We start from the raw sequence: 25066 nt of genomic DNA, 5'->3' as shown, positions 1-25066 counted from the left end.
AGCAGTTGTTGAGTTGAAAATGAGCTCCTGGCTCATCTGAATCTGTAGCACAACTTTGCATGAAATATTTTGTACTTTGCAAAGGCTGGGGACTTTGCACAGTCCCACATGTAGGAAGTGGTCCTTCACATAGCAATGACTCCAGTTTTTAAGGAGCTGCTGGCCTCATTTCAGAAGCCTCCTGTGGAACAGTAGTGCACAAAACTCTCCCCCACCCCTGCTCTGGAGGTGTGTTAAAAAACAGTACTGCATCTAATTAGAGTTCCTGCCCATCTAACATATCGAAATTGACCCCTCTTCTGCCCTGAGATGCCCCATGAGTCCTATCCCCCAAACTAGAGAATGACACGGGGGCAAAGTTTGTCCCCATCCCTGTGGGTTCTGTCTCCATCCCCACCCCATCAACGTAGCTTCTGTCTACATCCCTGTCCCTGCAGGCTCTGTCTCCGTCCCCTCAGGTTCTGTCCCCATCCCTGTGGGCTCTGTCCTTATCTGCAGAAGCCTTGAACACTTATGATTTTATATTTAAATCTTTTTATTAAAATATAAAAAGGAACAATATGCTGTGCAGCTGTTGTTTATAAATCACAAATAGAAAATAATAATAACAACAAGCAACTATAATAACCGCCCCCCCTACACACACACACACACACACACACACACACACACACACACACACACACCACTCTCTACCCTTCCACCCCAGTAAAAGTCCTAATCCACCCTGTTAAAATGTCCAGAGGTACAAAATACAACCCATTCTGTATGCCCTAGCAGGACAAATATGCCCTATGAAGCACTGTTATGATTTTCCTATCTAAGGAAGAATAAGTCATCAACAATCTCAGGATTCAGTCTAGCTCTCCTGTCTCTCCTACCACAGTCCTACCTGCAATAGAAGATGTCTTCTCAGAAGCAGGATAGTACAGGATCCCCCATGCAAATTTAGCCAGTTGTGGCCAACATGCTTACTTGTTTTTCCCGAAAATCAAAATATCGTTGTCTGCATCACTCAAACATAAATAATGGTCCAGTTCATTAACAGGCTTCAAAGTAGAGAATGACATGGGGACAAAGTTTGTCCCCATCTCCACGGGCTCTGTCCCCATCCCCGTGGGATCTGTCCCCATCCATGCCCTGTCCCCTTAGGCTCTATCCTCACCCCATCCCCGTGGGCTCTGTCCCTGTCCCCATCCTCGCGGTTACCACGGGTCCCCATCCCCATGTCATTTTCTACCCGAAACCCACTCATATTCCAAAGTGCTCTAGTACATAGAGGGCAGGGACAATCCCCATTCAGTCCTGCCCCAGCAGCAACATGTTTAAAAATAGCATCTCCTGAACCTAGCAATGCAAACAAATCATACCAGATTACAATTAGCAGTGGCAGGAAAATGCAAGCAGTTCATCAAGGCAATAAGCATATGGGCAAAATTTAAACTCCAAGGTCAGTGCTTCTTTTAAACATCAGCTACATTGTTTAAAAATATCCTTTGATATTTAGTTGCTGAATATCCAGATATACCGCGACCATTGGAGTTATCCAGATAATGACAATATTTGACTCTGCTATCCGACAAATATCTGGACAACTTAAGATGGCAATTTCTCTCCTAAGTTGTCCAGATGGTTATTCAGATAGTAGCATCACAGTTTATTTCACGCTCCGATCTAGCTTCACTCACACACCACCCAGTTCTATCTGAATATTGCCTGGGTAGTCTAATTTTCAGCACAGCAAAATCTGGATAATACCGCTGAAAATTACTGGATAGCCCTGGTCATTGGCACATATCCAGAGAGTAGATAATGCTATTTGGATGTGTTTTTGAATATAGGGCTGATAGATTTTTTTTTCAGAAATATTCATATCACAGTTTCAGCACAGCAAAATCCACTTGCTTTGAATAAGAGAATACAAACCTTTTACTACACACTTCTCCTGGCACTCTTCTAGAGTGAGAAAGTTGTTCGCATTGCCTCCACATCCTCCATATTCAAAAGATTCACACTTGCGGCTGTAAATATTGAAGTAGAATCTTTCTAGTGTTGCCTTACATAAGCCACCATCTTGCTTGAAAGCACAAATTGAGTGTCCGAGTCTAAGTGGTGGTACTGAAGAACCTAGTGTGGCAAAAATAAAGGCACTTGGTTATTTTTAGCTCGCTTTAAGAAATGGGTTTAAGGGAAAATTCTATATATGGCACCGATAGGCACTACTTCCATGTGAAAAAAAGCATTCTAACAGATGCAAGGTGCCAAAATGAGGCAGAAATGGCAGTTCCACACGAAAACACACTCACACGCCCATTTATGGAATAACACGTAAGTATTCAATACAGATCTGCAAAGGGGGTGTGGCCATAGGAGGGGCATGAGTGGGCCAAGGGTGTTCTCTTAAAATGCGCACAGTGTTACAGAATTTGGGGGAGGGGGATCTGTGCCCAGCTTGCATGCTAGGGTTTACATCTGGTTTCAGTTGGTCTAACTCCTCTCGCACAAAGTTGTGTGCAAATCCCAGTACTATGTGCTAAATTATAAAGGGTGCCAATCCCAGAACACCCATTATAGAATATTTATTTATTTATTTATTGCATTTGTATCCCACATTTTCCCACCTCTTTGCAGGCTCCATGTGGCTGTTCAGTGCTGAATTTTGAGCACCATTCCTAGAATTTTCTCCTTAGTGAGTATATGGGCCTTTCCCACATGCTAAGCCCTTCTAGTGCGGCCTTCAGAAATGGCTTTGTCCCATTTCATTAATGACCTTGTGCTAATAAAGCAGAGGGGCAGGGTTAGCTGCATGGGCTGGAAAACATGAAAGCTGTCATAGCAGGGTTAGCCCGTGCAGCAAAAGAAGTCAGTGAGGTAAGTCCAGAGAGTACCTGCCTGTGCAGTCTGTCCCATGGATCTTTTTTTTCAGGTAAAATGCTCCCAAGGGCTTGATCAATGGCTGAGAGGGAAAAAGCTAAACCTCAGTTTAAAGGAACCCCTCTGGTTGGAGACTAAATCAGCATGCTCCACTCCAAAAGCCAAGAATGTTCCCCTCCTGCTCCTGGCTTTAAGGTCAATCAGGCCATTTAGGAGTCCTTTTACCAAGCTGTGGTAAGAAATGGCCCTAACACACTTATGCGGATCTTTCCCATGTGCCAAGGCCATTTTTACCATGGCTTGAAAAAGGGATATTTTCTATTTTCTCAACATATGGCCATACGCTAAAGTTAGCATTAGCATGCAACCATTTGAAAAATTTACTACCTATTTAAGAGGCAGTAAGGATTCCTACATTAATTGAGTGGAGTTAACTGAGTGGAGTAGAATGGGTAGACATGAATCTCTTGTTTAATCTTTCCAAAAATACAAGGACTAGGGGGAACAAAATGAAGCTACTAAATAGTAAATGTAAAACAAATTGGAGAAAATATTTCTTCTCTCAATGTGCAATTAAACTCTGGAATTTATTGCCAGAAAATATAGTAAAAGCAGTTAGCTTAGCAGAGTTTTAAAAAGGTTTGGATAATTTCCAAAAAGAAGTCCGTAAGGCATTATTAAGATGGATTTGGGAAAATCCACTGCTTATTTCCAGAATAAGCAGCATAAAAATCTGTTTTACTCTTTGGAATCTTGCCAGGTACTTATGACCTGAATTGGCCACCATTAGAAACAGGCTACTGGGCTTGATGGACCATTGGTCTGTCCCAGTATGACAACGCTTACAGTATGTTCTTAGGTTTATTTATTTATCTATTTGCCTGCACTGTGTTACATGCAGTGCATGATAGCGCAGGCAATCGTAGTGCAGCCACAACATCCTACAATCACATTCTCCCACAAAGACCTAAAACCTACCCCACTCAATCACACATATATTCTTCACATATATCCTACCTATACCATTCCAAACATCTACACTCACTCCAGAAATGCATTTTGTAAGCCATGCCTCTGCTTGCGTTCCTACTTCTTATATAAGAATATTACATTTTTAAAATTAAGGTTAACATATTTATATATTTGTCTCAATGACTCACCTGGAGTGACTGGGTCTTCTTCAGAACCCTCCACGGCATTGTTCACATGCCGCCAACACACACATAACAGGCGCAAGAAGATGTAATATATGAGTACGACATTTCCGTTCATATTTATGTTTCCAGAATCCCTTCCAAATGTTAGCAAACACTGGAGTATCTTAATTATCTAGAACAAAATATATATATTATGTAGAAAGAATATTTTATTTATGCAGACATTCCTTCTATTATTTCCCACATCTCACAATACCCCAGATCTTTCCCCATTACAAACTTGTCTTGATGCCATATCTGAATGCTTAGCAAGCCACAAATTGGAGCTCAATCCTTCTAAAACGGTAACCTCCTGGATTACAGGATTCCACCCTACTCTTTCTGTTACTCCCACCCTTTTTCATAGATCAATTCCTGTAGTTATCTCCTTTTGCTATCTTGGAATTATTTTTGATTCAAATCTGAGCTTCGCTCCACAGATAGCTTCACTAATAAAAACAGGCTTTTTTTACTCTCAGTAGAATTAGATCTAGTCAAGGTTATATTCACTTTAATGCTTTACAAATCTTAGTTCATGCCTTTTTGATATCATGCATGGACTATTGCAATATCATCTATTGCAGAATTCCTGTTTCTGTCTTCACAGGCTTCAGAATTTCCAAAATTCAGCCATTAGACTGTTGTGTAGACCCTGTAGGTTTGACCATGCTACCCCCCCCCCCCCCCCCTTTGCAAAATTGCACTGATTATCTTTCTATTATCGACCAATCTTTAAAACTCTGTCTTACTCACAAAGCCCTGCACCTCGGTTTGCCCTCGTATCTTTCCTTTTTGATTATTCCATACACTCCTAACCGTAATTTAAGATCATTAGTTGCCAACCATTTGTCCTTACCTTCACCTTGTATGGCCCATTATGATTCAACACGTTTCTCTGATTCAACACATTCCTCTGCTTTTTTCTTTGTGGCCCCAAGATCTTGGAATGATTTACCAGCCTTAATTAGAGCTGAATCTTCCTTTCCAAATTGTAAACAACTTTTAAAGACATATTTTTTCCCAAGTAGCCTTTAAACACAATGTCTCTAATACTTGAGAAGGGTGTCTCCAAAGAATAGAGAGTCACTCCAGACCTTGCTTTCCTGTTTATAATAGCATTCCTTTTCTTTCTTTTTAAATTATTATTATTTTATTTTATAAACTGCTTTGGCCAACTTGTTGTATAAACGATATATCAAGCTTTTAATAAGCTATAAACTATAAACTATCAGCTGATTTGCAACTCAAGTTTCATTTTTTTTTTTTTTTGGGGGGGGGGGGGCATAAATCTGCCTGGTTACTAGTTTAGGAAACAGAAGAGCTATCAGCAGGCTATACAGAGAATTTTGACTCCTCGGGAAAAATACTCTGGGTGAAAAATAAGCATTGTGTGGTCTGAATATCTGGGGGCTACTTATCCATCACTTTGTTTCTGACTCCTTCTGATAGGGTACATAATGTTTCACAATAAAAGGTGCATTTTAGTAATAGTTGTCTTGCTAATACTACATTTCCAATTTTTGGAAAAAATAAATTAGAGAACACACTACAGAATTACCTTCAAACATTAGGGACCCGAACACCTATATGAGTAATTGAAAAAGACTCATACTGTAAGCTCTATTTTATTGGTTCCCAAACCTGGTCCTGGAGGCACCTGACCAGTCAGGATTTCAGGATACCCACAATGATATTCATGAGAGAGATTTGCATGCAGTGGAGGCAGTACATGGACATCTGTCTCATGAATATTCATTGTGGGTATCCTGAAAACCTGACTGGCTGGGGTGCCTCCAGGAATAAGTTTGGGAACCACTGCTTTATTTTATAAAAGCAACATAAGGACCTTTATCAAACAGGTACCCAGAACCAGCCTTAGCAGAACGTAAATACCAATGAACACATTTACTCCCAAATCCAAAGCACTATTTATTGCATTGCCACAGAAAATAAATAAATAAAAAAACCAAAGGGGCCCTTTAATTAAGATGCATTAGACAGTAACATGTGCCTAACGCAGCTTAAAAGGGCTATTACCGCAGGACACAGTCAGGCATCCTGCAGCAAGTTTGGTATTAGCACTTTCAAAATGTGCACAGAGGGTCCTTTTATAAAGGCATGTAAGGGCCTACACGTGTGCAGCACGTGTCAAATTGCCATTACTGCCCACCTGGCGGTAATTCCAAGTTTGGCACGTGACAAAAACTCATGGTAGAAAATAGTTTTCTATTTTCTACCACGGGGCCATTCCTGGCGGTAATTGGCAGTTGGCGTATGCTGGATGGTTACTGCATAGGTAACGCATTAGCTCTTACCGCCATGTCTATGGGTGGCGTTAAGGGCTCAGGCCATAAATAGACAAGCGCTGGTTTTCATTTTGCCGCACCTCCATTTCCTGCTCCCCCCCCCAAATAATCCTTTTTTTCCAGATGCGGTGGAGAAATGGCCCAGCGCACATCCAATCAGTGACGATCCCAGGTTGGCTGCCACCCGGGGCGGATCGCCGATGCGCACCCCCCCCCCCGGGTGCAGTACAACCCCCCCCCCCCCCCCCGGTGCATTTTTAGCTGTTGGGAGCAGCTGCACAGCTCTCAGATCCACTGGCTCCCTGCTCCTTCTGCCCCGGAACAGGAAGTAACCTGTTCCAGGGCAGAGGGAGCAGGGAACCAGTGGAGCTGACAGGCACGTGGCTGCTCTCTGCACCCCCCCAGCCACATGCACCCAGGGCGGACCGCCCCCACCGCCCTGCCCTTGCTACACCGCTGCATCCAATACACTGGTGCGCCTTTGTAAAAGGGACCCAGAATTTTTTTCTGTGGAGGGAGCATGTCGGGACAGAGACTGGATGTTTCTGCATTGTTCACTTAGCACATCTACATTACCATGTGCTAACTGTATAGCGCAGGATTAGTGTGTGAGCCCTTTACCGCCTAAGTGCGCTCATGCTAATTTTTGTTAATAGCCTCATGCTAATGGCAGCATTATCGCATTCAAAAAATAGAGAATTGGCCATTTTCCAGCTGCAGGAAAAATGAACTTAACATCCGGGGAAAACTTCTTATAAGGGCTCACTAAGGCCAACTTTTCCCACAGCTTGGTAAAAAGATCCCTAAATAAAATGAAAAATCATGTAAATCCTCAGAAAATAAAACAAAACAAAAACTTTTGCCTTGCACACCTCTAACAGGCAGATGATCAAAAGCCCCGCGCTGTTCTAAACAGCACTCTAAAAATAGCGCTGGAACAGCTCGGGGATGTTATTAGACCTATAATCAGAGATAATGACATGCAAATTTAAGCACGCAATTATCTCTGATCATGGGGTAGAAGTGCGGGAGAATTGTGCCTGAGCATGTGCTCAGCACAATCCTCCCGCACTTGTTTGACAGGTCTGGGCTGTCAAAAACCCAGACCTCTCAAACATAGGGGCTGGAGGTCCATGGGACCACCAGACCCCAACTACCCCTGCCCCGAGCAAGGCAAAATGGGGGCTGGAGGTCCAGCGGACCTCCGGTCCCCCTGACGACCCCCCCCCCCAGGTTCAGGGAGGGCTGGAGATCCGGTGGGTCTCCAGCCCCCCTAACTCTCCTCAGCATTTGTAAAAGGTCCCTGGTGGCCCAGTGGGCAACTGACCCCCCCCCCAGCAACAGGGGGGCTGGAGGTCCGCCGGCCCTCCGGTCCCCCCGACACAGTTCAGGGAGGGCTGGAGATCCGGTGGGTCTACAGCCCCCTAACATTAACAAGGGGTCCCTGGTGGTCCAGTGTCAATCCCCCTACCCCCACCACTCCCTACCTTGAGTTGGAAGAGGGATGTAGCCTGTCTCCCTCCTCTTCCTTCGACGCTGCCGTCTGCAAAATGGTGGCGCCCAGCCCCGCCCAGTGTATCCTGGGATTTGCTGGGCAGAACTTCACACCATATAAGGGAGAAACTCCAGCCCTCCCTGAAGTGTGTCGGGGGCCCCTGTCACTGGAGGGGGGGTTGGTCACCCACTGGGCCACTAGGGACCTTTTACAAATGCTGAGGGGAGTTAGGTGGGCTGGAGACCCACCGGATCTCCAGCCCTCCTTGAACCTGGGGGGGGGGGGCTCATCGGGGGGACCGGAGGTCCTCTGGACCGCCAGCCCCCCTGTCGCTGGGGGTGGGGGTTTCAGTTGGGGGGTTTGCTTTGTTGGGGGAATGGGGGCCTGCTAGCATGCAAATGCATGCTGAACAGGGCTCACCATTCCTTCCCAATGGTCTGCAAACCCTAACTCCAGCTTGGAGCTGGCATAGGGTTTGCCATGTACAGCGACCAAATCTTTGGCGCACTAGTCACTGATCATTGGGACTGAATAGGTTTAGCCCTGTTTTGCATGCATTTGCATGCTAGTTGTGTTCAGAGCCCTCGAGCGCATTGTTTCATGCGCTCGGGGACTCTGATCATGGGACGGTAGAAAACGCCCTTGCTAACAGCCTTTAGCGCCGGCGTTTGCTTCTGATCAGTCATATGTAAGTGAGGATGGTAAGTAAAAACAAGCCAGACTTTATTTGCTGTAAGTAAATTGAAAGGAACTGCTACCATAACACCTCCAATTACTATTTAGCTGTTTTGCTATCTTATAGTGTCAGCCTAAGGACAATCATTTAATCATTCCTAGTAGTCATTCATTCACACCAGCTTGATAGGTGTTTTCTCTTGTCCTCAGGCCTCACAGCAGAGGGCTAATAGTTTCCTGTCCATTAAAGGTTACAGTTCATCAAGAGTCAGAATCAAATCAAGGCCTTACCTTAACAGAGCCAGCAGTAATAAAGTTGCACAGTTCAAACTTATTTTTCTTTTACTGTACTCTTACACAGCTTTACAGAACACTATAAATTACATGCGAGCCTGCCACCTTTAGGCACCCACACGTGCACTACCTGTATGGTTGGTGTAATTGCAGACGCCTGTTAGGTGTGCCAACATAGGTGTGGGTTCTGCGGGTGCTTGCGAACCCCCAATATTGAGAAAATTCCTTGTTTGTGTCCAGGGAGGGGTTATTTCCATTACGCTTAGCACCCCCAATAATTTTGAAAAGTTGGCTCCTATGTGTATCACTACTGGGTTATGCTAGTATTGTATAATGGAACTCGGGCATCCAGATACTGTTACATACTAACATAGTAACATAGTAAATGACGGCAGATAAAGACCTGTACTGTCCATCCAGTCTGCCCAACAAGATAAACTCATTTTACATGGTATGTGATACTTTATATGTATACCTGAGTTTGAGTTTTCCTTGCCTTTCCCAGGGCACAGAACAGCACTGTTCTTGAACTTTTCATATCTATTCTATTCCATATCTGTTATAGGAAGACTCCTGCTACATGGCCTCGGGACACTTAAATGGAGGTGCTCATTTGAAGAATTACACCCTTACCCCTGGATTATATATAAGGTGCGGCGAAAAGAACAGGCACCATATAGATGCCCTCTGGTCAACTAAAAATAGGCACCTGGTTAAAGAATTAAATTGGATGTACATTCAAAGTATGCACACTATTTAACCAAGTAACAAATCAATCAGTGATAATTGGCTGATAACAAATTATCATCACTAATTGGCAATAATTGGAATTTAAACACACTTTTTTTTAGGTGTATTCAAAAAAGAGGTATACGTACATTCTAATGCATGCAGCTGAAAAGAGGGCATGGCCATGGGAAGAGTGTGGGCATGTTGGGAGGGCGTTACTCAAATTTACGTGCATTGTTATAGAATTTGGGGGAACGTGCCTACATTTAGGCGTGTCAAAAAATCCTCTGGCACTTCTCTACTCAAAAATACAATTTCAAAAAACAATCTAGTAGAGGAAAGGTTACAAGTTCAGTTTTATGGTATGGAAGAAGTCTCATATAATCACCACAGCTGATGTCACTTCACCCTCATGGCGAACCTCAATCCGTGAAAGTGTTTTAATCACAGACTATACCCCCAACCATCCAATGCTTGAATATATATAACTATTTATTCATAGCATAACACCACAATATTAATGGTAAGGCTATATGTCACTTATCTTGTAGGCACCGGCATGCTCACAAACCCCGACAGGTTGCCTGTTTCGCAATACATGCTTCATCAAGGGGGAGCCATACCGTCCAATTCCTACAAGTGATGCCTCAAATCATCATTCAGGCGTGGGCATTTACACTAGGTTTTCAGTGACATAAATGGCTACGCCTAAATTTAGGTACCTTCCCTGGCCCTATGCATTATTCTATACACCACACCTAATTTTAGGCTTGTTATATGGAATAGTGCAAATCATTTTTTCAGACGTCTAGATTTTAGTCGCAATTTAAAGAATCTGGCCTTTAATGGACATTTTCGGTGGCACTGTCCATATACTGCTACTGATAACTCACAAATAGGGAACTTCTACAGTTAGGGGCGGCTGCTAAAGGGTGTTAAGCAGGTGCAAACATTTACATAAAAACACCACAAGAGTGGAAGTCACCACAAACAGGTTTCAACAACCAGTAAACAGTAAATTCAAAAAAGGAGTTTATTCTTCAGTTTATTTTCATTGTTGCAACATACAGGTAGAAACCCAACATGGGCCTTGTTTTGGCACACAGGCCTTCATTACATTTATTTCAAATCATTTAAGGCTCTCTTTCTTTCTATATGTATCAGTTTTTTGGCTTTTTGTATGAGAATATGGAAATACTTTTAAAACAAATAGGAGGAAATATTTTTTCACTCAATGAATAGTTAAGATTTGGAATTCTTTGCTGGAGGAGGTGGTAACAGTGGTATATCTGGGTTTTAAAAAAGTTTGGACAAATTCCTGGAGGAAAAGTCCATAGTCTGCTATTGAGACAGACATGGGAAGCAATTGCTTGCCCTGGGATTTGCAGTATGGAGGTTGCAGCCACTTACTCAAGCAACACTACTCCTCTGTCCATTCCCTCATGCACTGCCTCAACCTCCGCTCCACCTGGATACTGCTTCAATCCCTTCTGCACTGCTTCCTCCACCTCCTCTGCTCCACCATGTATAGCACAGCTGCTTGCTGCAGAAACAACAGCACTCTGACTCTGTCACAATCATCGCTCACTCATCTCTCTAAGTCAGGGGGTTTCAACCCAGTCTTCAGGGCACATCCAGCCAGTCAGAGTTTTCAGGATATCCTTATTGAATTTACTGGATCTCCAGCCTCCCATGAGCTTGTGTCAGTGGGTGTCGGGGGGACTGGAGGTCTGCCAGACCTCCAGCCCCCATGTCGCTGGTTTGGGGTGGGGGGGCACCAGTGCCTGCACTTGGAGAAGGGGCTGGGGGTCCCACAGACCTCCAGCCCCTGTGTTTGACACAATCTTCCCAACTTTTGCCCAATGATTAGAGATTATTTGAATACTTAAATTTGCGTGCTTAAATTTGCATGCTATTATCTCTGATCATAGGAGTGGTAAAGCCCCGTGTTGTTCCAGCGCTATTTTTAGAGAGCTGTTTGAAACAGTGCGAGGCTTTTGATTATCGGGGCCTGAGTGCACAGCAAACAAACTTTTATGTACTCAGAATGGCCCTGTGTTAAAATAAGACAATTAAACAAGCAAACAAACATAAAATATCAGTTGATTTTGAACACGATTATTTTAAGAACAAACATCTCACAGTAGCCTACAGTCAATGTAAGAACCTCAAAGAGATAAAAATATATTTTGGGGAGGTTTTTGGCCAATGATGATATAATGGCCCGTTGAGTGCTGTAAATACATTAGTGATAAGTTCACTTGAGCACCTGGGTCTTTTTGAGGTCTTTTTTTAATTTTGTTTTTAAGGAACTCTATCAGCAATGTATATTATACTCTACAGTGTTTTGCTAGACGAGATTCTCATTTTAAAGCATACGTACTCATCAGTGTTTTTAAACTAAAGTGCATATATTCGTTAGAGATTCTTTTTCAATCTTCACAAAAAAATTTTTTTAGGAGCATAAACAACAAATGGCGCCATTGAGCAGCTGCGATTATGATCTTAAGCTTAAATATGTTAAAGTTGTCAGTCAGTGCCAAGACGCAAATGAACAGCTGCACAGCCAGGGAGAAGATGCATCGTTCATGTCATTTTGAAAACAGTCTCACTGACTGGCTGCAACTGTGTTTCTAAAGTTAAATGTGTGAAAGCCGCTAATCAATGTTAAGATGCAAATCAACAGCGGCATAACATGCTTTGCCTGTTTTTTCTTTTCTAAAAAGAAATAACTTATCTGCTGATGTAGCATTTTCTTTGGCATAAAATAAGATTATAAGGAGGCTGATTGTCTTTCGGTTGCTTTTACTGAGCTGTCAATCATTTTAAAGACACTAAAATTAACCTTTTTAAATAGAATGAGTATGCGGCACGTTTTTGCGTGTTGTGCATACCGAAAGCATCTTGATTGTTGCAGTTACTCTGCCACAGTAAGTCTCTGAGGGGGGGGGAGGGTCTTTTAGTAAGGTGTGCTAGCATTTTTAGCTCACACTAAAAATCAGCTGGCACGAAATGCTGAGATGCCCGTTATATTCCTTTGGGTATCTTAGCGTTTAGCATTAGCTGATTATTAGTATCAGCTTAGTAAAAGACCCTTTCATTTTTTTATGTTGTAACGGTCTGTTTTATGAAGATGGATGCATTCAGAAATTCTGCAAAAGTATTAAGTTTTATTTGTAATAGCTGCTTCACGACGTTGCTTTAAAATGTCGGCAACAATCGGGTTCAAAATAATTGGGGGGTTTATATTATTTGAAAAAAATTGATTTAAACATCATTGACGTATTCAATCGTCTTTTAAACCTTGATCCATTGGATATATTTTATTAAACACCCGGTACAATGCCTATTGGAGAATTTGCAACCCTTAAATAATCCTGGACAGCCTTGGGGCAGAATATTTTTCAACAATTGATTTTAAATGGATCTGTTTAATGATATACATGGATTATTTTATATACAAATAACATATCACTTGAAGCTATACTTTTTATACTAGTCTCCTCTCCTCTTTCGTTTTGCAGAGATAATAGCTGTTATATTTGTTTTACTGCAGAGTTTAGTGCTGTTACAACTTCTTCTTATTTTGGGTCACGTGGGGGTGAATTCTATAAATCGTGCCTAACAAATCAGCACTGAAAAAAATGCTTAAGCGCTATTCTATAAACTGTACCTAAGTTAGGCACAGTTTACAGAACAGCACTTAAACGCAGTGTTCACATGTAACTAACGAAAACATAGTGCAAATGCCCCCACCTAAATTTATGTGAGGAACCCTCTTATTCTATAATTGCATACATAACTTGAATCCACACCCACCATCCGCCCTGAAATGCCTATGACCCTCCCATTCCATGCACCCTTTTCCAGGACATGTGTAAAGTTTAAGCTTAGATCACGTGCCTGAATTTACATGCGTATATGTTAATTGATTTCAATTAGTGCCAAAAATTTCTTCTTAAAAAGTCAATTATTAACTCTAATTGGCTCATTATTCAATTAAATTGTGCATGCAACTGGCATGCCCATATTTTCATGTGCAAGTTTTGGCAACTTGTATAGAATTAGGGGGATAACGTGATAGGTACGCAATATTTTGCCTAAATATGAACTGTGAATGATTGATAATAGTATATAGGGGCCCTTTTACTATCTGGCAGTAGGGCTACCACCAGGTTTGCGTGCGGGAAATCATCCCTACTACTGGACTCGCTCAGGAGCCCAACAGTAGTTCCAGCTTCTGGCACACGCTGTTTCAGGCACTAGGAATTTTAAAAATATTTTCTAGCACCAGGGGCATGCCGGCGGTAATTGGGCAGTGCCATGTGCTGCCTAGTTACTGCTAGGTTAGCACCAGAGCCCTCACCACTTCCTAAATGGGAGGCAATAAGGGTCCCCTTAGCAAATGGCCATGCGTCAATGTGGTTCATTAGTGCATGGTCATTTACTGGCCCTTTAAAGAAAATGACCTTTTAGCCGCAGCAATAAAGACGGCCTCATCGCGCATCAATCCCATGCGCCGATGCCACCACAGGCCACCTTTTACTACCATTTGGTAAAAGGACCCCATAGTGTTCTGTTGACATAGATTTCTATATAAATTTTTATGTGGATATATGTCATCATCATATATGGTTTAGTAAAGTATATAGTTTTTATATTTTTTTATCTTCTCCTAACCCTGATTTATTTTATAGATGACATTTTATCATGTATTATTTTTTTATTGATATTTTTTGTTCCTATATTTATTAGTTATGTCTGACTGTTCTTGCAGTGTATACAAATCCGGAAGCAGGCATCAATACTAAAACATGGCATGTATCGAGTCACACTCCCACTGTACAACTGTAAATTTCTTCTTATGAACCCTCAAGAGACTTTTGATTTTGAGGTTGCACAATTTTCAGTATAAGTGCTGACTATTTGGAATAAAGTAAGATTTGTTTTCACAGATTTGACTCATTTCCTGTTCTTGGACCTCACTTTTGTTACATGCTGATTGACATCTGTAAAGAACTTTTTCTCGTTTTCTTGTTCAATTTTGAGCATGTTTCCATGGGAGCAGTTAGACTATAATCACAGATCTGCAACATTCCACTGCTTAACCAGTCAATACAGAAATGGCTTATTAACTTTCTCCCCAAGGTCAAATTCCTAGCCAATTGTATCATTTCTAGAGCATACCCAGCTGGAGTGCTCTGTTACTAAAGGTTACTGAATTTAGAACAGAAAGGGAAACCTAGCATAGACAAAACTTATATTTTAAAGAAGAACCCCCGTAACAATTTTTAATATATGTTCATTCTTTCAGTGTTTGATTAGTTTTCACAGCAGCGGTAATTATCACCTTTTTTTATAACTCAGTGAAAAGAAAATGACTGAGACAAAATGAGTGAGACCATTCTTCTCTTTCTTTGCTTTATATAGTTTTTAAAGGATTTATTAATGATAACAATTTTCTAAACCTCCTAAGTCACCTCTACCATTGTGGTTCGAAGTAAATTGGATTTTGTTGTCCTGAACATTATCAGATCTTCATGCAGACATCAATCACATAGAAAGCTTACAACTTAGTATCTCATTCAGAGATAGGGGCTTTTAAAAAGATGATTTATATTTGCAAAAAAAAAAATAAAGCTGTATATAGAGAAAATATAGAAGAAAATGGAAAAGTGCTTTAATAGCAAGTCAAACAATGAATAAGAGGAGCAACAAAAAACCAGACTAGTCGGCTTTCTGAGAAATCTACAAACAGGGGGTAAGTCTATAGTGAAGACACATAGGGGGTCCTAACTAAGTTGTGGTAGCATTTTTAGCTCATGGTAAAAATCATCTGGCGGTAAATGCTGAGATGCCAATATTCTATAACTATGCATGTAAATTTTGGAACACTCATGAAATGCCCATTTCCCCACCCATAACCACACCCCTTTTTGTCTGTATACATTAGAGTAGGCACAGTGCATTGCAGAACACAAGTTATGCGTGTAAATTCTAATTATTGCCAATTAGTGCTCATTATTGCTTGTTAAGTGCTGTTAACAACACTGATTGGTTTGTTAAGCCAATTAAATTGCGCACGTTATTACATTAAATGCTTGGAGTTTGGCGCAGAATACTAGGTGCACTATATAGAATCCAAGGGTAAGTGTATATGTTCTATAGCATATAGTTTGCAGGTGGATGTTTACATGGGTGGAGTCTGGGTGGAGTGTGGGCAGGGCACACAATTGCATGCATAACTTATAGAATGCTACAAAGTTATGCACATATCTCTGGAATCTAGGTGTGCGTATTTACACCAGCTCTGTGGATGGTGTTAAATGCTTATGCCTAAATGCATAGATACACATATACTTACTTGGTTATACTAGTATTCTATAAAGGAAAGTAGATACCTACTTTCTTTACAGAATAGGATTCAATTCTACATGCCTAAATGTAAGTAACCATTTATGGAATTGCTCTCATTGTGCTGTGTGCTTCATTGCTGCATGAAACTGTGAGAACACGTGGCCAAAGTGTAAAATGCCTATGACAACTCAGATTTATATTCGTAGGGCTGCATTCAAAATAAATATTTGTGCGTGCTTACCAATTTTCATTCTGACATCACAAAACACTGACATCAGTCAATGCAAAATCTGGGTTTTATGGGAGACTAGTAAAAAAGGCCCGTTTCTGACACAAATGAAACGGGCGCTAGCAAGGTTTTCCTCAGAGTGTGTATGTTTGGGAGAGTGTATGTGAGAGTGACTGAGAGTCAGAGTGAAAGTGTGAGTGTGTGTGTGTGAGAGAGAGAGTGAGTCTGTGTGTGTTTGTGAGAGAGTGTGTGTGTGAGAATGAGAGTGTGTGCAAGTGTGTATGTGAGACACAGTGTGAGAGAGTGTGTGTGTGTGTGGGCGAGAGAGAGAGTGTGTGTGAGACACAGATTCTCTGTGAGAGTGAGTGTATGAGACCAAGCGAGTGTGTAAGTGACTGTGTGGCACATAGAGAGTGAATGTGATACAGTGTGAGACAGAGTGTGTGAGAGTGAGAGTCAGAAAGACATTGTATATGAGAGAGAGAGTGTGAGCCCTGCCCTCCCAATCCATGCGCATCTGTCCCCTGCCCCCTCCATTCATCCTTTTCCAGCAATTCCCCTCTCTCCCTGAGCTCTGTCCTCCCAATCCATGCCCATCCATGTTCCTCTGTCATCTGTCCCCTCCATTCATCCCTATCCAGCAATTCCCCTCTCTCCCTGAGCCCTGCCCTGCAATCCATATCCATCCATGCCCATCTGTCCCCTCCATTCATCCCTATCCAGCAATTCCCCCCTCTCCCTGAGCCCTGCCCTCCCAATCCATGCTCCTCTGTCCCTACTCCCTCCATTCATCCCTTTCCAGCAATTCCCCTCTCTCCCTGAGCCCTGCCCTTCCAATCCATGCCCATCCATGCTCCTCTGTCCCCTGCCGCCTCCATTCTTCCTTTTCCAGCAAGTCCCCTCTCTCCCTTCCATGACCCCCCTCGCATCCATGCTCCTCTCTCTCCCATGTCCCAGCCTGTCCCGCCCTCTTCTCCCCCTCCCTTTGCATCCATGCCCCCCCTTTCGCATCAATGCTGTCGTTTCTCCCCTGGCCTCCCGCTCCCATTGTTCTTCTTTACTGGCCACCCTCTTCTCTCCCCCCAACCTTTCTTTTTTTTTTTTTTTCTTCTTTTTAAATTTACCTCCATGGTGGTTCCGGCAGCGAAGCGTCAGGGAAGGAGGTGGCGCTCCCGACGTCTAGCCTTCCCTTCGCTGTGTTCCGCCTTCTTCTGACGTCATCCTTGACGTCAGAAGAAGGCGGAACACAGCGCAGGGAAGGCTAGAGACGTTGGGAGCGCCGCCTCCTTCCCTGACGCTGCGCTGCCGGAATTGTTTGGTTTTTTTTCCGCCCTCGACGTCATGACGTTTGACGCGAGGGCGGGGCAGAGACGACTGGCTGGCTTGAAGGCTTCACACCACGAATCCACGAACCCTTCAGCCTGGGAGTGACGTCAGATGGCTTCAGAACGTTGTCCTCAGAACGTTGAGGGTGCGTTTTATTATATTAGATAACACCGGTGCTTTTACTCTTGCTGGCCACTGCCATGGTCTCTATGAACCACAGTGTCCTAGTCTTCAGAATTTTCTCTCCCCTTGCCCCCGCCCCCATTATCACATCATCACTAGTCAAAATATTGAAATGTCATGTTTTAATAAATGTTACAAATAAATCCAATCTGTTAGACTAAACTTACTTCCAATTTATTTATTTTTGAAATACATCTATCTTAGCATTTGAATTGAATCTGATGATGTAGTATCTTATTTTGCCAATACAAAGGGCAATCAACAGTGGAATCCCACTCAGTTAAATCACGCTAGCACAGCTAAACCATAACTGGAGAGTGCTGCTCAAAAATCCAGGGAAGATCACTGCAGCACTATTCAGTTAGGGGGTCTTTTGTCGCGTACCCGAGGACCTTGGCATACTGTCAGGCTTCTTCCCCGGGAGCACTGGGTTCGTGAGTCCTTGGGCCACTACCGTGGAGCGGCAGTGGCAGGCAAGATCACCTTCAAGGTAGAGATGAGACAAGACTGGACCGGAACCCCGGACTGGAGTTCTACACAGGAATACACGGGACTGGAACGCACCGGACGGGTGCGCACTGGAGTGGAGCCCGCTGGACTGGAACACACTGGAGTGGAACCCACTAGACTGGAACCCACGGGACCGGAACCCGCTGGACAGGAACACACAGGACCTAGGCTTCACCTACGCTTAGCCACCTTTCCCCGAGGGTTGAGCCCTCAGGTTCGGGCAGCCGGCAGGGCTTACAGGAAAAACCGGAACTGGAACTTGCAAGCAGGAACAGCAGGAATCAGGATACAGAAGTGCCCCCAGGCACCTAGGCGAAGGCAAGGCAGACAGGCAGGGAATGTCCGGGTTCCGGCAGTAGGCAGGTTCAAAGCAATACACTAAGCAAACACAGGAGAACTGGTAAAGCTGTACACAGGCTAACAAGCAAAGCTGTGCCCAAGCTAACAAGTCAAACACTAGAAACATACACTAAGCAAACACAGGAGATCTGGTAAAGCAGTACACAGGCTAACAAGCAAAGCTGTGCCCAAGCTAACAAGTAAAACACTAGAAACATACACTAAGCAAACACAGGAGATCTGGACAATGTAGCAGTGCACAGAGCACTCTACATACCAGGGCCCTTAGACGAAGCAAAGGCAAAGGCTGCAGTCTCTAAGTGATTAATAAAGCCCTTCAACACCAGAGACACAGCTGCAGCAATCTCTAAGTAACTACGGAGGCTGTTCAGGCACAAACCACAGAGCAGGCAGAAAGCACAGTGAAACACAGAGAGGCTTCCCACACCCAGGTGTAGTGTAGTGAAGCAATTAGAGTCATGCTGGAAGCAGCCAGCACACAGAGAGAGAGAGAGAGAGAGAGAGAGAGAGCTAACCCAGGCAACACCCACAGGTGCAGTATAATGAAGCAATTAGTGTCATGCTGCTGGATGCAACCAGCACAGAGAGCCAGAGCTAGCTCAGAAAGGACAGACAGAAGAAACAGGAGCCAGCTAGGAAGCTGACCCCCAGGAACAAGGTAAGTCTGAGGGTGGTCACGGCCACAGACGTGACATCTTTTACCAAGGTGTGCTAATGTTTTTAGCACACGCTAATAATTAGTGCGTGCTAAACACTAGAGATGTCCATATATGGGCATCTCTAGCATTTAGCGCATGCTTACTATTAGTGCATGCTAAAAACGCTAGCGCACCTTTGTAAAAGGACCCCTTAGTGCCCAAGTGTACTGTGGGTAGAGTCTGAATGGAGCCAAGATTTACTCATTTAGCAGTGATTTTCAACTAAATGCCTAGATAAAGTTAGGACAGCATTTACATGCTATGTAAGTTAGGTGTGTTATTAGAAAAGAGCATTTGGGTACCCTGCTGTCACTTTCACAGTTTAAGTGTACATTTGTGCAGATATATGCTAGTATTCTAGACACTTACATAGGCAATGTTATAAAATTTCCTTTCACGCGTCTGTCTGAGAAATTTTATATTGGGAACCTAGCTTCTGCAGTCATATTCAAAATCTGCACTCTGGTCCACAAAATTATCTACGGCGAAGCCCCGGGATACATGACAGACCTGATCGACCTACCAACCAGAAACACATCCGAATCAACACGAACATACCTAAATCTGCACTACCCAAGCTGCAAAGGACTCAAATACAAATCAACTTACGCATCCAATTTCTCCTACATTGGCACACAACTGTGGAACGCTTTACGAAAAGCCTTGAAAACCATGTATGACCACCTAAACTTCCGGAAAAAACTAAAATCCAACCTGTTTAAAAAGGCATACACTACCAATCCACCATAAATGCCTGATCTCTGCAACACAACAAAACTAAAGTACGTAATGGACATAACACAACTCTTCCGTTGTACAATTCCCTAATGTGGCTGTGCCACATGTACTTTATCTTACCACAACATCACTTTGTATTTGTTTACACCAGAGTCTGCAAACGCCTCTCCGGTACTATGTAAGCCACATTGAGCCTACAAATAGGTGGGAAAATGTGGGATACAAATGTAACAAATAAAATAAATATTTCAAAAAGTGATTGGCACAGCACTCTAAAATGTGTTACGTGTTGGGCTTAAGGTGCCGTGGAGGGGCATAATTGAATGAAAACATCTATCTCCATGGGTGTTTATCTCCAAGAACGGGTCCATGAAGAGGCAGACCGAACCGTATTTTCGAAAAAAATAGACGTCCATGTTTTATTCGACAATTTGTGAGCTGGGCGTTTTTGTTTTTCAGTGATAATGGAAAATGAAAGCGCCCAGCTCAAAAACGAATAAATCCAAGGCATTTGTTCGTGAGAGGGGCCAGGATTCGTAGTGCACTGGTCCCCCTCACATGCCAGGACACCAACCGGGCACCCTAGGGGGCACTTTTACAAAAACAAAAAAAAAGGTAAAAGAGCTCGCAGGTGCATAGCACCCTTCCCTTGTGTGTTGAGCCTCCCAAATCCCCCTCAAAACCCACTGCCCACAAGTCTACACCATTATTATAGCCCTAAGGGGTGAAGGGGGGCACCTACATGTGGGTACAGTGGGTTTGGGGGGGTTGGACGACTAATAAGCATTAAGCAGCACAATTGTAACAGGTAGGGGGGGATGGGCCTGGGTCCACCTGCCTGAAGTCCACTGCACCCCCTAACAACTGCTCCAGGGACCTGCATACTGCTGCCAGGGAGGTGGGTATGACATTTGATGGTGAAAATAAAAAGTTGTGAAACATCATTTTTTGTGGTGGGAGGGGGTTAGTGACCACTGGGGGAGTCAGGGGAGGTCATCCCTGATTCCCTCTGGGGGTAATCTGGTCATTTAGGGCACTTTTGGGGGCCTTATTCGTGAAAAAACAGGGTCCAGGAAAAGTGCCCTAAATTCTAGCTACAAACGCATACTTTTTTTCCATTATCGGCGAAAGGCGCCCATCTCTCCTCGACCGACAACCACGCCCCAGTTCCACCTTCGCCACGCCTCCGACATGCCCCCGTCAACTTTGTACGCTTCCGCGATGGAGTGCAGTTGAAAACGTCCAAATTCGGCTTTCGATTATACCGCTTTATTCGTTTTTGTGAGATAAACGTCTATCTCCCGATTTGGGTCGAAATCTAGGCGTTTTTCTCTTTCAATTATAAGGTGGTTAATGCAAAACTTTAACACATGACAAGTCCATAATTAATGCAGCCTCAAGAAAAGGTGTTACCACTATTTTTTTATTGCAGGCCATGTGCTAACACTTAGAAGGCAATTCTATAAACTGGGGCCTAGGGGTACACACCACTTACAAATTTCAAAGGTGCCAATAACTGACAGGCACCTATGTGCACTAGAGGCCAGATTCTATATAAGGCACCTAGAAAATCCACGTGGAAAATATTTCTGCCTAAGTGTATTCTATAAGCAGCACCTAGATTTAGGCGTGGTATATAGCATACGCTTAGTTGATATCACAGCGCATAAAACTACACGCCTCCATTTACACCAACAAAAGTGTGGCATAAATCCCAGCATGTAAATTTAGGTGCAGAGGGCCATATTCTATAACAATACGCATAACTTTTAAAACGCTCAAGAAACACCCATTACACACCCATAACCATGCCCCTTTTTGCCTGTGCACTAAAATTTAAGTGCAGTGCATTATAGAATAAGCTTAGGTAGTTGTGCATGCAAATTCTAATGATTGTCAATTAGTGCTCATTATTGCTTAAGTGCTGTTAACAACGCTGATTGGCTTGTTAAGCCAATTAATTTACATACGTTGTTACAAAATATGCTTGGATTTCGGCGTGGATCTCTAAGCACGCTATATAGAATCCAGGTGTAGGCACCTAACTGCAAAGGGGGTGTAATGTGAGTGGAGCATGTACAGGCCATGGGCCTGTCTCCCAGTTACATGCATGGGTTAAATTCTATAAATGGCACCTAAAAAATCAGCTATGAAATAAAAAGCTTAAGCAGTATTGTATAAGCTATGCCTAAAGTTTGATGTGGTTTATAGAATACATGCTTAAGTGGAAAGTAGTGAGTAAATTTAGCCATGGCCACTTGCACCAACGAAAATGTGGTGAAAATGCCCACACCTAAATTTAGTCACCAGGCAATACTTCTCATCAACTGAAGGGAGCTAATACATATCTATATATATAAAACTCACCCTCAACGTTCTATTGTCTGCTGACGTCACTGAAGCCAGTTCGTATGTTCAAAGCTCTGAAGCCACGAAAATCACAGTCTGTGGGCCCCGCCCTCGCGTCAAACGTTATGACGTTGAGGGTGGAGCAGATTCTGACCTCCAATGATCTACTCTGGCCACAAACTCCGGATTTCCACACTGTAGCTCTGCTCCACCCTCGCGTCAAAACGCGATGATGTCAAGGGCGGGGCACGAAAATTGCCACCCACACAGAGCTACAACGGTAACAGCAGCGGTGCACGCCACGAACCACGTAAAACCGCGACGAGCCATGCAGCCATGAAACCCTTGCTAGGGCTCGTTTCAATGCGCTCAGAAACGGGGCTTTGTTTACTAGTATACTCATAATACACTCAGCTTCAGATATAACTCTATGCACTCATGTTCTAAATAGTCTAGTATAATACCCTTTATAGGATCCTCAGATCCACGCATCTGCCCCTGTTATGGCTAAAAATGAGCCAAGCATATCTTGGGGGGTAGTGACGTAATCCTCATCAATCCTCTTTTTCAGTTTCTCCAAAAACAGTTTTTAAGACTTTTTCAATATTTTAGTTATTTAGCATTTACTTAGCTTTTTTATAACTCAGTTACTCATTCACTTCGGTACACATAACGGAGACCCGGTTAAACTGACATGGTGCCATGTTTTGCGATAAACGCTGTATCAAGGTAGTTTCCTATATCTTTACGGCGGATTCTCCAGCCGGGTCTGACTTCTGGCCACAGCTGAAATCATTCACTGCTTTACAGCATGGAACCCCTCTCCCCCTTGAGTGGAACAGCTGCTTAACTTTTCCTCCAAGCTTTCCCCAGCCTTGAAGAAGGTTTGTTATGAATCCTTTCAACTTCTTCCCTTGCACCTGAGCTAGAGCAGCAATCTCCGTGGGCTCACTTCCCCAGTCATCTTGGGCTTGGATCTCCTCTCCAACCTCTTTCTCCACCTCCCATTCCTTGGGCTCCTCTCCCTTTATGGTCCCCAGCTGGTCCTCTCCCTCCCGATTATTCCTCCTCAGCCAGTCCCCCTCCTCTCCCTCGGAATCCTGGGACTTGTAGTTCCCTTGCTGCTCCCTTTGCTTGCCCCCAGGGTTTTTCAGGGGTTCTTGGGAACTGTAGTCCTCCTCCCTTCTCCAGCTCTTGGGAAACCTATGGCTCCGTGGGGGCGTGGCTTCCCACCCCTAGGATCCTGGGACTTGTAGTTGGAATCCCGGGTATGAAACCTACCCATCTTGCTCCTCTCCTGGATCGCTTATTCCCTGACCCTCAGGGATTCCTCACAAAATACATGCGTAAATTTTGGAATGCCCATGAAACACCCATTTCCCTGCCTATAACCATGCCCCTTTTTGCCTGCGCACCTTTGAAATTAGGCGCACTGCATTATAGAACTCTTAAATGCGTACAAATGCGCGCATGTAAATTCTAATTATTGCCATTTAGTGCTCATTATTGCTTTTTAAGTGCTGTTATCAACGCTAATTAGCTTTTATAGAATTTGCTTGGATTTTAGCGCAGATCTCTACGCACGCTATATAGAATCCAGTGGATAGTGCTTAACTACAAGGGGGGCATATACATGGGTGGAGCATTGGTAAGCCATAGTCATGTCTTCCAATTACGCATGTGGAGGTCCTTCTACTTAGATGCATTAGCTGCTAATGTGTGCTTAACGTAGTTTGAAATGGAGTACCGTGGATCATGCTAAGGCATCCTGCATAACTACCAAATAAGCGGGTGCTAATCTGACACTAAAGAATATTTTTTTTTTTGAGGGGATGTGTCAAGGGATGGAGAGTGGGCATTTGTGCACTCATCAACACAGATACATCACCATATGCTAACTGGTTAGCGCAGGAATACCGTGTGAGCCCTTCCACCTACTAAATGGGTGGCAGTAAGTGCTCACTGAGTAAAACATTTTTAATGGCAGCATTTTCAAATGGCCAATAATACAAAAAAAAAGAAAAAGAAAAAGGCCATTTTTATAGCTGCAATAAAATGGCCTTAATACACAGAAGAACCCAGGCAAGAGTACACCCAAAACGTATTCAGTTTGTGGAACACCCCCCGGCCACACGGGCTTCCAAACTCCCCACTCCCCCCCGGCCGCAAGGATCTCCACCCCCCCCCCTCCTGCCCCGCCATATAGGTCTCCCTTTCCCTGCAGTCCCCTCCTCTCACACCAGCACACCTTTCCCAAATGCAGCATTGCTTCTACCTTCCTTCCTGCAGGTCAAGGATCCCTCCACCACCACATAGGTCTCCCTTTCCCTGCAGCTCCCTCATCTCACACTAGCACACCTTCCCCAAATCCAGCATTGCTCCTACCTTCCTTCCTGCAGGTCCAGGATCACTGCCTCTTCTTTCTCCTTCCCCCGCTGCTGCTGCAGTGCTTGCAGCTTACATTTTCGGGCAGTCCACAATTCACACAGGCACTGCAGTGCCTTCCCAGTCTGCAGCATCTGGCCTTCTATGATGCAACTTCCTGTTGCAAGAGCTGGACGTGGCAGAGGGAAGTCACCGCAGTACCTGTGTGAATCATGGACGCCCAAAAATGTAAGCTGCAAGCACTGCAGCGGTATCAGGGGAAGAAGGAGGAAGCAGCAGATGCCGGACCTGCAGGAGGAGAAAGTAGGGAGCGATGCGCCATGGTACCCCTGAGAGTTCGCTGCAGCGCACCAGGGTGCAGC

General features: G+C 43.8%; 1 protein-coding gene across 2 annotated transcripts in view; it reads right to left on the bottom strand.

Annotated features, from left to right (window-relative positions):
* TFPI (tissue factor pathway inhibitor) overlaps window positions 1-25066 on the bottom strand; it is a 106813-nt gene that overhangs the window by 65859 nt on the left and 15888 nt on the right. The window contains exons 2-4 of one of the 2 annotated variants that reach the window (XM_030210106.1): window positions 22278-22297; window positions 4035-4203; window positions 1927-2127 (exon numbers count right to left, since the gene is read on the bottom strand). In XM_030210106.1, the coding sequence (XP_030065966.1) occupies window positions 1927-2127; window positions 4035-4203; window positions 22278-22297 (390 nt within the window). The remainder of the gene's footprint in view (window positions 1-1926; window positions 2128-4034; window positions 4204-22277; window positions 22298-25066) is intronic. The other variant, XM_030210107.1, reaches the window with a different exon arrangement.

This window comes from Microcaecilia unicolor, chromosome 7 (genome assembly GCF_901765095.1).
Source record: "Microcaecilia unicolor chromosome 7, aMicUni1.1, whole genome shotgun sequence".
NCBI classification, from domain to species: Eukaryota; Metazoa; Chordata; class Amphibia; order Gymnophiona; family Siphonopidae; genus Microcaecilia; species Microcaecilia unicolor.
This window is presented reverse-complemented; position numbering and strand designations above follow the sequence as displayed.